At 43.7% G+C, this 16,214-nt stretch overlaps 1 protein-coding gene and 1 long non-coding RNA gene across 3 annotated transcripts in view; one reads left to right on the forward strand and one right to left on the reverse strand.

The window, feature by feature from the left end:
- The window catches only part of LOC123774907 (uncharacterized), a 98,661-nt gene that overhangs the window by 76,894 nt on the left and 5,553 nt on the right, over positions 1-16,214 (reverse strand). The window lies entirely within an intron of this gene.
- LOC123774852 (uncharacterized) lies at positions 8,799-13,618 on the forward strand. The gene is made up of 4 exons (XM_045769511.2): positions 8,799-9,523; positions 11,092-11,262; positions 12,025-12,216; positions 13,236-13,618. The coding sequence occupies exons 1-4, from the start codon at positions 8,801-8,803 to the stop codon at positions 13,542-13,544; spliced, it is 1,395 nt and encodes a 464-aa protein (XP_045625467.2). The 5' UTR covers positions 8,799-8,800; the 3' UTR covers positions 13,545-13,618.

Consider the following 16,214-nt stretch of genomic DNA (forward strand, 5'->3'; position numbering starts at 1 on the left):
TTACACACGACTCAACTGCTGACGTTCGAACATATCCGGAACAAGTGCTTCACTGACGAATTTTGTTCGAATCACAACGCTATAAATGCTTCACCCACGTACTACAAATACAAATAATCGCCAACAGAACCTAAACACCTAACCTAACCTATCCTATGCCTATATATACACAATATGCTAATATATTATATTAATTTATACTTGAGAACATTCCCGTTCTGAATAAACAGCATGTTAAAATTTATGAATGCGTCTGTGGGGTTGACCGCTGGATGTAATGGACTTGAGTCGAGGACGGGTTGTATTTTTAGCTTGTTTCCTAAAGGATTCATTAACTAAGTCACCATAACTGTGGAAAGACCCCAAGATAATGGTAGCAATAGTATAAAATCACTTCAGAAATCTATAGAAGCTACAGACAAGAAAAAGCTACAGGAAAAAATAACTAAAAAAAATCTTATAGTTACAGAAACTAGGCTAACTAATTATATAGATGGCTGCATCAATTGCAAGGGGGAGGAAACTATCAGGGGGAAAGCGCCAAGCCATTACAACTATATAGCACTGGGAAAAGGATCAGGATAAGGATTTGGGATGGGACGGGGGGACAGGAATGATGCCCAACCACTTAGATGGTCGAGGATTGAACCCCGATCTGCATGAAGCGAGACCGTCGCTCTACCGTCCAGCCAAAGTAGTAAATCGATTAGCGTTTGGTGTTTCAGGGGGAAGCCTGACCACGGGCTATTGAGAAGAGAAAGCTCTCAGACTGTTAACAAGAATTAAATCATCTGCTGCTGTAACCACTTGTGTAAATAAAAAATATTAATAAAAAGTAGATCGACATCATGCCTTTCTCGCTCAACAAGAGCCTACTCACTCAAGACATTGCAAGAATTAATTTTTACCCGCGAAGGTCGGTACGAGGGGTAGATTACTTTTGATTTCTGTTAGCAGGCTTAAGAGGTTTCCTTTCACCTTAACTTTCCTTAACTCCTGTTAAGTCTTACCCTACTATTTCCCCTGGTCCTTAGTTGCTGCGGGATGAACAAGGTCGAATAGTGATGTATTGGTGTGTTGACCAGACCGAAACAACGACGTTTCGGTCCGTCCTGGACCATTCTCAAGTCGATTGAGAGCAATCGACTTGAGAATGGTCCAGGACGGACTGAAACGTCGTCGTCCCTTCACCTTCTAGTGTGTGGTCTGGTCAACTTACTTTAGCCACATTATTGTAACTCATCGCCTGCACATGTATTGGTGTCTTGTGGTTGAGAGCTCAATAATCTACATTACATAGTATAACAGCTCTCTAAAACCCCTCCCCATAGGTGGAGACACTAAGAAAATGTATTTACGCTGCTTGGTATTGTAATTAGAGCGGCCACCAATATGGTAGACACTAAACAGCAGTCAGCCGCTCGTCAGTGAAAGTGCTCGACCACTTCCACAACGAGAAAGGTTGATTATAAATACTTTTCTTTACCGTAACAAAGAGGTCATTGGCATCACAACAAGGTAGGTATCTGGCAACTTCCCGCCCGCCCGTTAAGCCATTTTGCTCTCCATTATGCGTTTTAAATCCATCAATTTGCACGCAACTCTACTACCAATGGCCTCTATAGCAATTTCACAGTAATGTGATGAGAAGATCAAAATGCCGCAAGGTGGTCATTCTATACTATAGACAAGAGTATCTTCTGGGGCTCCTCCAACCAAGGAAAGTGAAAGCATCGCTCTCATCAACTCACGTCACCCAATACCACATTTGTAACTAAATAGAAACTATATCAAATAGGATTTAAACAAGTTATAAGCCTATACAAATTACATTTATCGGCTCAAGACTCTAAAAATGCGATCAATTAGTGACTTCGTGTGTATAGTTTCGAAACGGCATTATGCAGTTAAGTATTTGAATTTGAATTTATAAATGATTTGATTACGACAATTCTGACAACGTATTTGAAAGCAGTTTCTAGGTTCAAATCTGCTGACTTTATTGATTGATCCATAAGATATGTGGCTCTTCTAACATGATAGATGGATGAGCTATTGTAGCTTTCACTTACACTCAACTTTACAAAGCTTTTTGAAGCTCATAAATTAATTGTTCTTAGGCTGCTTTGAACATTACAAAATTATAGCCAACTACTTCTTTGAAGATACAAGTCAGATTCTAATAATTAATCATGAATAAATTACTTGTCTTATCGGTGATTTTGAGATAGTTATTATGAGCAATGCATCGAGATTCACAGACACTAGCCTAGGGAGGTGCTTAAGTGATTATAGCTTAATTTTATTCTCAAAACGTAGGATTGAGAACAATTTTATTCTCAAAACGTAGGACTGGGAATTTTATTGTCAAAACGTAGGATTGAGAACAATTTTATTCTCATAACGTAGGATTGAGAACCATTTTATTCTCAAAACGTAGGATTGAGAACAATTTTATTCTCAAAACGTAGGATTGAGAACAATTTTATTCTCAAAACCTAGGATTGAGAACAATTTTATTCTCATAACGTAGGATTGAGAACCATTTTATTCTCAAAACGTAGGATTGAGAACAATTTTATTCTCAAAACGTAGGATTGAGAACAATTTTATTCTCAAAACCTAGGATTGAGAACAATTTTATTCTCAAAACCTAGGATTGAGAACAATTTTATTCTCAAAACGTAGCATTGAGAACATCTTCTTACGCCCTTGGAACAGTACAGATGACTTCCTGCTGAACAAGTAATCTTTGTTCTTGCGAACAATATCCACTCCGACAAGCCTACTCAGAATGACATGTCGGTTTACAATGTCAAAGACAAACCTAAGCTTTAGAATGGTGATAATGCAATAATGTACACTTTTTAAATTATTAGGCCACGTATCTATGTGAGAGAAAGGTTCTTATTCATTGGATGAAACTATAAAAGGCCATTTTTTTCCGGAAGTCTTGCAAGGGTCAACTAGCAAGAGAAATAGGTTGAAAGAATTCTCTTGGTTTTAAGCTTGGGAACTGGAATAATAGTACTGTTGGTCCAAGAAATTTAAAAGTTCAAAAGTTACATTTCTCAACTTAATTTATGTAGGGGGGGGGGATTTCCTGATACTAAAGGAAGATAACTAAATTTGCTCTCAGTGAAAATCGAGGGTGCATTCGTAAATTTGTGAACTATGTAATAAAAAAGGTACGATATTTTCTTAAATATAAATTTATATAATTTCGCGTATTGTTAGGCCTCAGGGTAGGTAGGTTAGGCTTTTTGGTTCAGTTGGGAATTTTTTCATAATTTCAAAATTCCCCCCAAAAATGTGGGAATTTACAAAACTCACGTGAATAATTTAGAGAGGTGCTCTTGAACATAGGAAATGAACGAAGCACTATTAGAGTAAAGATCTATTGTAATCCGTTTATTCTGTCCGTCCTTCAAACAAAGACCCAAAAGTGATTCCATCCACCCGCCAAACCCTCTGTTCATGAATGAAAAACGGTTTACGGTTTACACACGACTCACAACTGATGACGTTCGAACACTTCCGGAACAAGTGCTTCACTGACGAATTTTGTTCGAACCACAACGCTCTAAATGCTTCACCCACGTACTACAAATACAAATAATCACCAACAGAACCTAAACACCTAACATAACCTATGCCTATATCTATGCACAATATGCTATTATGATATAAATTTATATTTGAGAAAATTCGCCTTTTGAATGAACAGCATATACAAATTTATGAATGCGTCTGTGGGGTCGACCGCTGGATGGAATGGACTTAGTCTGAGGACGGGTGGAGTGATTCATGTGTAAAGTGTTTTCCCCTTCATAAATAGGCAGCGACTCCAAGATTAACGAAGTTATCGTTGAAGCGAATTAAATACTCTTGCACTACTATTAGAAACGATATGTCGCTAAACTAGTGACTGGATTCTTAAGATTTCCTTTAAGGCATTACTTAACGATCGTGCCCCTGGCCAAGAAGGCGCCTAACTGGGCGTGAAAGCTCGATGGTTGCCCAGGGCCAAGATTCATCAAACACTTCCGTGTCCACTTACGATACCTATACATCTTTAAATCTATCGTGTATTAACACAAGCTTGTAAATTCACAACTCAAGGTTATTATTGTTATAAACAGCCTCGTAACGTTTCCGAACGCCCTAAACTCTTTAATCAACGCATACGATGCCGCCATGATTGAAGGCAGATGTACAGGTTTCGTAGGACATTAGCTGAATCCTGTCCTGGTGACTGAAGAAGCCCCAGGATTCGTAGAGCATTTATTTATTTATTTATTTTTTTTAAGATATATACAAGAGTTGTTACATGGTTGTAGAGCCACTAGTACGCGTAGCGTTTCGGGCAGGTCCCTGGAATACGATCCCCTGCCGCGAAGAATCGTTGTTACAACCAAGTACACATTTTACTGTTGCGTTAAACAGAGGCTACAGTTAAGGAATTGCGCCCAGTAAATCCTCCCCGGCCAGGATACGAACCCATGACAGCGCTCGCGGAACGCCAGGCGAGTGTCTTACCACTACACCACGGAGACTGTATTTAGTATTGCCCGAAACGCTATGCGTACTAGTGACATTAGGTATTGTATGTGCTACCTCTATCTTTAAATCTAATAATGTTTGTACTGTAACGCTGCAACCATGTATGTACTGTTACTAAATAAATTATTATTATTTAGTCTCCGTGGTATAGTGGTAAGATACTCGCCTGGCGTTCCGCGAGCGCTTTGTCATGGGTTCGTATCCTGGCCGGGGAGGATTTACTGGGCGCAAATCCTTAACTGTAGCCTCTGTTTAACGCAACAGTAAAATGTGTACTTGGTTGTAACAACGATTCTTCGCGGCGGGGATCGTATTCCAGGGACCTGCCCGAAACGCTACGCGTACTAGTGGCTCTACAAGAATGTAACAACTCTTGTATATATCTCAAAATTATTATTATTATTTTAGTATCCACCTACGAGATCTGTGCCTCTTACCTTCATCATGGTATGGTAGTCTGTATTAAACAACAGTCTGTGAGTTCCAACACACTGTGAGATCATCAACTCCAGTTGATTGACAGTTGAGAGGCGGGACCAAAGAGCCAAAGCTCAACCCCCGTAAGCACAATTAGATGAGTAACTCTTAATTATTATTGCGGGTGTGAAATTAGAATTGTGTAATGCGTTCCATTGGTTTGGCGAGAGGAAACAGTTGTGATAATATGATCCAATGCGAGAACCACCTGACCATGCCAGAAAATAAGGTGCACAGCTCAAATGTTCCTTAGACCAGGGGGCTATAGAATTAGTCATATATGGAGTCGTTGAACAGAGAATGAATGCAACTTTGCAATGGAAGGTTAAAGACATAGTTCAGGGGAACTGATGATACTAATTGTAGCGTCTCCGGAATTTGAGAGAAGCAACAAGGGGGCGAAAACAACCGAAGAAGAGCTGCAGTGTATAAAGTAAAATATCTTAGAAACTTGAAGCTAATAAAATGACCATTTAGAAAAAAAAACAATAATTAGGCTGCATTCCAGTTATAGAATTGTGCGAATTGCGTTTGACAGAGGTATGGCATTTTCTAGAGTTGATAAAACCGGCAAAATAAGCCATATTAACATAATTTACACCAAAATGAGAGAGCTTGTAGCAAGTTACAAAAATATCTATGTAAATACAACCATATTTAATTTCAATAAAATGAAGTCTCTGCGAAAATGCAGAGGCTATGAGTCGATTTATCCCCGCCAAATAAGCCTCATTATTCTCTCAATATTTTACTTTACAAATTCCAAGTGAAGACATAATTCAAGAAGTAATAATAATTTGAATTAAAGCTGAATTAAATAATACCTCGGCGTTAACAAAATAACATACAATTTTATACTGCTTTGAAACTCTCTCATCTTAACTCTCATCAGTTTAAAATACAAATTTATTAATATATTTAGTAAAATATTGATATCTAATTTAGAGAGCATGACTAACAACATTTACCAACACGCATTAAAATATTTCACGAAAAAGTGTGATTTTTTGGGGCTGAGGAAAATGAAGATTTTAACGAAAGCAAAATTGATTATCTTTTGTATAAAATCTATAAACTGAGAAGTGAAGCGTGAAAACAATGAGAAATATGAGTTAGTCAAGTTAGGTGAAACAATGAGTTGAACCACAAACCCTCTCTCACACACACCCCCTCTCCCTCACAACACCCTCTCCCTCCTCACACCCCCTCTCCCTCACAACACCCTCTCCCTCCTCACAACACCCTCTCCCTCCTCACAACACCCTCTCCCTCCTCACACCCCCTCTCCCTCACAACACCCTCTCCCTCACAACACCCTCTCCCTCCTCACCCCTCACAACACCCCCCCCTCACCCCTAAGAACACCCCCCCCTCACCCCTCACAACACCCCCCTCACCCTCACACACCCCCTCTCCCTCACCCCTCACAACACCCCCCCCCTCACCCTCACACACCCCCTCTCCCTCACCCCTCACAACACCCCCCACTCACACCTCCCTCTCACACACCCCCTCTCCCTCACCCCTCACAACACCCCCCACTCACACCTCCCTCTCCCCCTCACAACCCCCTTCCCCCCTCACTCTCACACCTCAATCTCCCCCTCACACCCCCCCCACCCCACCCCACCCTCTCTCCCCCCACACACTCGCCCAGCAAGTTTTTCTGGGATTCCTCGGCTCACTAGCCGCTGTGAAGTCCACGGTACATAAACCAACACCAACATACATATAACCTCCACATATACACATACCAAATTAACTTGAAAGACCCCTGAAGTACAGCTCCTGTAGCCAGTATCCATATAACCATCTTTCAACCCCCCTCTACAGAATGGTTACAGGGGTACATAATTAAGAAAATTAGCATCTGAAGGCACTCTAGTGGGAGATTGGGGGAGCAGAGGCTATATAAGCCATGGGCAGCCAGGCTTGGAGTTCAGTCACCCGTTGGCCCTGTCTGGGATCTCTTACTACCTACGCCCTTTGCATCTTCACTCAAGTAAGCAACAGTTGACTAAACCACACTAAGAAATTTAAGAGACAACGACGTTTCGGTCCGTCCTGGACATTAGAGAGTCGATTCTTCAATTTCTATGCAGGCGATGAGTCACAATAACGTGGCTGAAGTATGTTGACCAGACCACACACTAGAAGGTGAAGGGACGACGACGTTTCGGTCCGTCCGGGACCATTCTCAAGTCGATTGTCTCGATTGATGAACACAATCGACTTGAGAATGGTCCAGGACGGACCGAAACGTCGTTGTCCCTTCAACTTCTAGTGTGTGGTCTGGTCAACATATTTCAATGTCTAGTGTGTGGTTTGGTCAACATTTTACCAGCAACGTTATTGCGACTTTTCATCTGCTTTAAGCAACAGTGTCAAGACCAATTAAAATACATTAATAAATTAGAAAGGAAAATTAGAAAAATTAATAAATTTCGAATTTCATCATCATGCAAACTATTAATTAAACAATTTTAATGTTTTCTAACACGCAGCGGTAGGTTTAATATACAGTAACTTTTTATATTTATAAAGGCTATATTTATAATTTATTAACATATTTCAATGTAATTATTAACTGCCGCAATCGTCAGTAGATATTGTCTTAGTTGAATACTACTGACTCTTGAATAACCCCCAGAAACAACCTATATTGCACTTGAATCCCTTTATAAAACTAACCCGCGGCAATTAACTGATAAAATGTGTATATACAAATATTGTTAGTGTGTCTATAAGAGGGCTGATTGCATGTAGTTCAAAACTGGAAGACATTAGGTTATTTTTTTTATAAATACTAAACGGACCTGCTGCATGGGTGACAGCTTCTCCCCCGTATCAACCTACCCTGGCTTTGCGCTCTGGAGAGGCCACTCCAAATAACCAGAAGTATGTGTAGAATAATAAACCCCCACATTGTTTCAATTAGGAAAACACTATTTATCAAATATTGATACTGTGCTTAAAAAGATTCCCCCATTTTGCACTCGCAAGATAACGCAAGCTTTTACGGTTGACAGATCCGTATCTTGACAGATCTTGTTTAATAAACTGTTCACTTGAGACAGTTAAGCAAGTCCCAGCTGTGTCTGGGTACAAGTGACAGGATGAACAACCCAGCGAGTTTTCTTCCTTTTGGGGAGTGTTGTACATGCTGCTATGGCGGTGTGTCCACTCACAGGATGAGTGACGCTGCCCAATACTATCACTATGGCGGTGTGTCCACTCACAGGATGAGTGACGCTGCCCAATACTGTCACTATGGCGGTGTGTCCACTCACAGGATAAGTGGCGCTGCCCAATACTGTCAATATGGCGGTGTGTCCACTCACAGGATGAGTGGCGCTGCCCAATACTGTCACTATGGCGGTGTGTCCACTCACAGGATGAGTGACGCTGCCCAATACTGTCACTATGGCGGTGTGTCCACTCACAGGATGAGGGACGCTGCCCAATACTGTCACTATGGCGGTGTGTCCACTCACAGGATGAGTGACGCTGCCCAATACTGTCACTATGGCGGTGTGTCCACTCACAGGACGCTGCCCAATAAACTCGCCCCTCGGGGCAAAATTTAATTTTAATCCATAGTCTCCCGAGACTGACGGAGATCTACTTTCGAAATATGCCTGGGTGTATATACCGTAGTGGTACAGATACATACTAACTGGAATTGTGTATTTGATTGATTTAAAGTTTAATACCGGTCAATAACTACTAGTAGTATATTGTGTTATCTCCTGCAGTAGTGATGGCGAGGCTGCGGGTGCTGGTGCTGTGGGCGGCCAGCGTCGCGTTCCTGGCCGAGAAAGGCTCTTGTGGTGGCGGCTTCGGAGGTGGATACGGCGGCGGTGTTGGCTATGGTGGCGGCGGTATAGGCGGCTTCGGCGGCGGCGTTGGCGGCTACGGCATTGGCGGCGGCGTTGGCGGCTACGGCATTGGCGGCGGCCACGGCATTGGCGGCGGCCACGGCATTGGCGGCGGCTATGGCGTTGGCGGCGGCCACGGCATTGGCGGCGGCCACGGCATTGGCGGCGGCTATGGCGTTGGCGGCGGCCACGGCATTGGCGGCTATGGTGGAGGCGGCGGCTACGGTCACCCGCCCATCTCATATGCCGCCATCCCTGTGATCTCCGAGTACGAAGAGTACGGGGACTTCGAGGACAAGAAGAAGGGCGCCTTTGACAGCATAATGAGCAACATTAAGAAGGGGTTGTCGTACCTGGGGGAGGTGGGGGAAGGGTTCACCAGCAAGGGAAAAGGTGGGGGTTACGGGGGAGGGGAAAGTCACATTGTTACTATTCCCGTCCCAACCCCCGTGGCCCCTCCCCACCCGCCCCCTCTGCCGCCCAAGCCTCTGCCCCCCAAGCCTCTGCCCCCTCCTCCCCCAAAATCACCCCCTCTCAAGATGCAAGTGCCCAAATGCGTGCCTCTCACCCACTACGTCACCAACTATATCACCGAAGCTCATCCGGTAGGTTGCAAGTTTTAACATCTTAAACACGTTTCAAACACGTTGGGACGTTTGAAACATGTTTCCTACACGTTGAGACGTTTCAAACACGTTTCAAACGGCGGTGGGACGTTTGAAACACGTTGGGACGTCCCTAACACGTTTAAAACACGTTAGGACGTCCCATACATGTTTAAAACACGTTGGGACGTCCCATACATGTTTCAAACACGTTGGGACGTCCCATATACGTTTCAAACACGTTGAAACGTCCCATACACGTTGGGACGTCCCATACACGTTTCAAACATGTTGCGACGTTTGGGATTGAGTTTCAGTGACCTGGACTCAATCCCAAAGTAGGGATTGAAACTATTTGGGTAACGTTTCATTTCACCTAATGCCGCTGTTCACCTAGCAGTAAACAGGTACCTGGGAGTTAAATAGCAGCTGCGGGCTAATGTGTGCGCGCGCATAATTATTATATATATATATATATATATATATATATATATATATATATATATATATATATATATATATATATATATATATATATATATATATAAGAAAATAGGACGAGAATCGGTACATTAGACAACCAACGATGCTAAACGCGGGGTCCAAGAGCTATGGCTTACTCCAGCAAGCACAAATAGGTGAATACACACACACACACACACACACACACACACACACACACACACACACACACACACACACACACACCTGAAGAAAATCTTCAAGTAGGCCACCAGACTAGTCCCAAAACTGAGGCGAATAAAAAACAATGAAAAACTAAGAAAATTACCCTCACTTCACTAGAGAAAAGGCATAGACTTGATCACAACATACAAAATACTCGGGGAATTTGATGGGGGGGGTTAGGATATCCTTTGTCAATCCTATCCAGCCTATCCTTTGTCAAACAAGGATAGGCTGTTTGACAAAGGGAACGAACAATTAAAACATAACTAAATAATTGAACGATCCACAGGGATATTAGAAGAATTTCTTCAATATGAAAGCAGTAAAGAAATTAAAGGCACTATAGGTGGGCAGGGAATGAAAAAGTAGAAATAGGCGCCACACAGTTGAGAGGCGGGACCCAAGAACTGAAGCCCAGACCGTGGAACCATAGCTAGATGATGATAATCACGGTACACCGCCCACACCTGTAGCAGGTGTCTTCATTCATAATGATCCACACCTGCAGCAGGTGTTTTCATTCATAATGATTCTATCTATTAGTAATAACTGCGCCTTAGTCACATGTTTATTACTACAGTCCGTTCTAAGATTTCCCAACGTCATAAAACCGTCGTACTAAAAGTGCGCTTAGCCTAACCTACCAGAGGACCCAAAACAGAAAACGGGACAGTGTGTCAATTTCCGCCAGCCGCTTCCATTTTCTAATACGACGATTGTTGGCCTTAGGTAACCTATACGTCAAAATGTTATACGTTCTATTAGGAGAACGGTAGTGGCCAAGAGCTATGGTACGACCTGGGCCAAGAGCTATGGTACCACTTGCCCCAAGAGCTGTGGTACAACCTGGGTAATCAGTGTCTGTCTGTCTCTCCTCCCAGGTACCCGTCTATCACACAGAATTCGTCGAGAACGTGGTGCCGCATGTGATCTATCAGACCAAGTTCGCGCGGCAACTTGACACCGCTTACGTTACCGACGTCTTGACAGACAGAGTAACCGTCACCTACACCAAGTCTATCGTCGTCCCCAAGATTAAATACGTCACACTGGTACGTTGTCTAAATCGGCAGCTTCTTGTATAGATTGAACTTTCTCCCACAAGTTTCTTACTTTTCTCTCTAAACGAGAATGATCTTGGCTTACAATTTTGGTTCATTTCTGATGCAAACTCTTAGTTTACTGTTTTATCTGCACTATTACTATTTTCATGTATCACTCTTGGATTCCTAACTCTCTCTCACCTTGTATAAACGGGAGAAAATAATATTACAATCAACTTCCTTCTTCCGCTTTGTACTTCCTGTGTGTGAGAAACAACATGGCAGTCTAAACCAAATGTTTACTGTTCAAAATCCACATTTTAGCAATGTTCATTTGGTCGTAGTCTCTTGTTTTTAAGCTCATCATCTCCCTTTGGCATCTCACTAAGTCAGTCCCTCCCTACCTGCCTACCTTCGGCGACTCTTCCCGCTCTTCGGCAACTCTTGTCCCCGCTCTTCGGCAACTCTTGTCCCCGCTCTTCGGCAACTCTTGTCCCCGCTCTTCGGCAACTCTTGTCCCCGCTCTTCGGCAACTCTTGTCCCCGCTCTTCGGCAACTCTTGTCCCCGCTCTTCGGCAACTCTTGTCCCCGCTCTTCGGCAACTCTTGTCCCCGCTCTTCGGCAACTCTTGTCCCCGCTCTTCGGCAACTCTTGTCCCCGCTCTTCGGCAACTCTTGTCCCCGCTCTTCGGCAACCATCTTCTCCACCCCCTTGCACCCTTTCCCCGGCCAAAGAATGATCCAGCCAGGTCTTCATTCCTTCCTCCTGCAGACGGAGACGGAGGTGCTGACCAACAACGTGTACCAGAGCACGGTCGAGGTCAGCTACGAGCCCTACCTGCGGACGGTGGTGCTGACGGACACGGTCACCAAGACCAGAGTGGCTACGGTGCCGGACGTCAGGGTCGAGACTGTGGCCAAGTCCGTCATCTTGCCGCCCTCCGAGTACGCCACTGTCACAGAGGTAACTTTCCGTTTCTCCTGTCATTTGGGGGTAACTTATTTCGTTTCGTCTGTCATATGGGGGGTAACTTCCCGTCTCTCCTGTCATATGGGGGAGGGGGGTAACTTCCCGTCTCTCCTGTCATATGGGGGGTAACTTCCCGTCTCTCCTGTCATATGGGGGGTAACTTCCCGTCTCTCCTGTCATATGGGGGTAACTTCCCGTCTCTCCTGTCATATGGGGGGTAACTTCCCGTCTCTCCTGTCATATGGGGGGTAACTTCCCGTCTCTCCTGTCATATGGGGGGTAACTTCCCGTCTCTCCTGTCATATGGGGGGTAACTTCCCGTCTCTCCTGTCATATGGGGGGTAACTTCCCGTCTCTCCTGTCATATGGGGGGTAACTTCCCGTCTCTCCTGTCATATGGGGGGTAACTTCCCGTCTCTCCTGTCATATGGGGGGTAACTTCCCGTCTCTCCTGTCATAGGGATGGGGGGGGGGGGTAACTTCCCGTCTCTGTCATAAGGGGGGGAACTTCCCGTCTCTCCTGTCTTTTGGGGTTAACTTCCCGTCTTGCCTGGCATAGGGGGGGGGGGGGTAATTTACCGTCTCTCCTGTCATAGAGGGGGGGGTAACTTACCGTCTCTCCTGTCATAGAGGGGGGATAACTTTCCGGTCCTGTCAATAGCGAAATGAACCACAATCACAATGCATTAAACAACGGCATATATACGACTCTATTTTCCGCATATTGTTAATTAGTAGATCCTGAGACCAGATTCACGAAGCAGTTACGCAAGCACTTACGAACGTGTACATCTTTCCTCAATCTTTGACGGCTTTGGTTTCATTTATTAAACAGTTTACAAGCATGAAAACTTGCCAATCAACTGTTGTTATTGTTATAAACAGCCTCCTGGTGTTTTGGAGCTCTGTTTAATAATTGTAAACAAAGCTACCAAAAATTGAGAAAAGATGTGCTTGCGTAACTGCTTCGTGAATCTGGCCTGGTATATGATTCACGTTGATTTACCAAACAGGTCAAGGTGGTACCTTCGGTGGTGTACAAGACGCAGACGGAGTACGTGTCCGTGCCCCAGTACGTGCCCAGGTACGTCACCAGGTACGGCCCCCCGCAGATCGTCACCAAGACAGAGTACAACCACGCCATCACCTCAGTCTACGACGGCGCCCCGGTGCCCATAATTCAACGGGACCCGGTTATCGTCACGCAGCAAGTGAAGGAGTACATCCCGACCCTTGCGACGCACAATCAGTACATCACCACCACCGTCTACAAGCAGAATTACGTGACGATAAGGCCCAAGTGCCCAGGCGGCTACCCTTAATTAAAGTGAGCCAGGCATACCTCAAGGACTCACTCTCCCTCCTCATCCGTTTGACGCTCATGTTGTCGCAGATATTCTGCAGATCTACGGCTACTGAGGAAAGGGAGGCTACATACACCGATAAACGATGTAATAACGTTTACAGAAACGTTGTAATAACGTTTACAGAAACGTTGTAACAACGTTTACAGAAACGTTGTAATGACGTTTACAGAAACGTTGTAATAACGTTTATAGAGACGTTGTAATAACGTTTACAGAAACGTGGTAATACCTTTTACAGAAACGGTGCAATAACGTTTACAGAAACGTTGCAATAATGCTCCCAGAAACGTTGTAATAGCGTTTACAGAGACGTTGTAATAACGTTTACAGAGACGTTGTAGTAACGTTTACAGAGACGTTGTAGTAACTTTTACAGAGACGTTGTAATAACGTTTACAGAGACGTTGTAGTAACGTTTACAGAAACGTTAGGGAGTATAGTCATGTGTTATGCTCGTTTTCTATTCTCAAAACATATAAATTCTGCTGATCCAGCTGACATTGTTTGCAGTCATTAGCACCGTCGGCTCACAGGCATTTGGACCCCGAGTTCGATTCCTGGGCATGACGAGACGTTTGAATAAGCTTTCTTGTACCCGATCCCTCTATTCAATTAGCAAAAATGGGTATTCAGGAGATAGGTAACTGTAGTGGGCTGTAAACTTTAAGTTAGTCTTTCTCCTAAGCCTAAAGAGACCTGGGGCCAGATTCACGAAAGCACTTACGCAAGTACTTACGAACCTGTACATCTTTTCTCAATCTTTGGCGGCTTTGTTTACAATTACTGTATTAAACAGTTAATGAGCTCCGAAGCATCAGGAGGCTGTTTATAACAATAACAACAGTTGAATGGTAAGTTTTCCTGCTTGTAAACTGTTTAATAAATGTAACCAAAGCCATCAAAGATTGAGGAAAGATGTATACATTCGTAAGTGCTTGCGTAAGTGCTTTCGTGAATCTGGCTCCTTGACGGGTTCTTCCAAATGAACCCACAACAGTTACCAAACCCCTGAGTAGCAATTTAATGCTAGGAGAACAAAGGCGTTAGAAAAAAAGCCCAAACAGCTGTATCCCGTCAGGGGAATCAAACCCGGGACCTTGCAATTGTGACTGGATTACACAGACCAAAACGCTACTTAAGTTCATGTACGGACTCTAGCCTCAGCCATTCATCTGTACATATTAGTTTTAAGTCTAAGTAACTAAGTCATATTTAGAATGACCTTTTCTCCGTATCAACCCTCAGATCTAGTCTATATAATTTAGAATTAAGATTTCGGAGTTTTACATTTACATTCACGCCACTTCAAATCAATTTATAAGGCAACGCCAGGCTTAAACACATTACGGGCTCACCATAGCCCGTGCTACATGGATTTTTCGTTCCGAGTACCTAAATCTAACAACTTAAACCCTTTACGAGTTTGTCTAGAACAATAACCTTGGGTCGTTTAGTTTGCATGTTTGTAAACAGTTTACTAAATACAGATTAAGCCACCATGATCGAGTTAAGATACACAGGCTTCGTAAATGAACACGTAAATCCTTTATATCCTGACTGGCCTTAGTGTATATTGCTAAAGTTGATCTTTAGCAACCTGCGAGTCATCATGTGCTCTCTTAATCAAAATAAGTTTATTATAATTAGAATTTTTTTTTAATTAGGACTCTTAGATCAGGTGCGTCAAACATGAGACCCATAATCCTTCTAAATGCGGCTCATGATCCTTCTAAACGCGGCCCATAACCCTTCTAAATGCGGCCCATAACCCTTCTAAATGCGGCCCATAACCCTTCTAAACGCGGCCCATAATCCTTCTAAATGCGGCCCATAACCCTTCTAAACGCGGCCCATAACCCTTCTAAACGCGGCCCATAACCCTTCTAAACGCGGCCCATAACCCTTCTAAACGCGGCCCATAACCCTTCTAAACGCGGCCCATAACCCTTCTAAATGCGGCCCATAACCCTTCTAAACGCGGCCCATAACCCTTCTAAACGCGGCCCATAACCCTTCTAAACGCGGCCCATAACCCTTCTAAATGCGGCCCATAACCCTTCAAGTGCGGCCCATAACCCTTCTAAACGCGGCCCATAACCCTTCTAAATGCGGCCCATAACCCTTCTAAACGCGGCCCATAACCCTTCTAAATGCGGCCCATAACCCTTCTAAACGCGGCCCATAACCCTTCTAAACGCGGCCCATAACCCTTCTAAACGCGGCCCATAACCCTTCTAAATGCGGCCCATAACCCTTCTAAATGCGGCCCATAACCCTTCTAAACGCGGCCCATAACCCTTCAAGTGCGGCCGGCGGCCCATTAGGCTGCTACAACCACTTATTCATCACCCAACTAATACCGTTTAAGACTTAGCACTTAAGATCCGTACCAAGTAATTTTGACACTGGAACAAGACCGAACAAGTAACACTAACATATGTGATCTTTAGATGTAAGAAAATGTCTTTGTTGTATAAGTAAATGTTTTTGTATTAGCACAGGAATTGTTCAGGTCGAGACTGTTCATGGTAACTGTTGTTATATATGGTGTAATATGAACAATAAATAATTATGGAAAAGTAAAAATCTTGATTGTTTTTTCATTCCCGCCAATTACTGTGAAAT

This window comes from Procambarus clarkii, chromosome 84 (genome assembly GCF_040958095.1).
Source record: "Procambarus clarkii isolate CNS0578487 chromosome 84, FALCON_Pclarkii_2.0, whole genome shotgun sequence".
NCBI classification, from domain to species: Eukaryota; Metazoa; Arthropoda; class Malacostraca; order Decapoda; family Cambaridae; genus Procambarus; species Procambarus clarkii.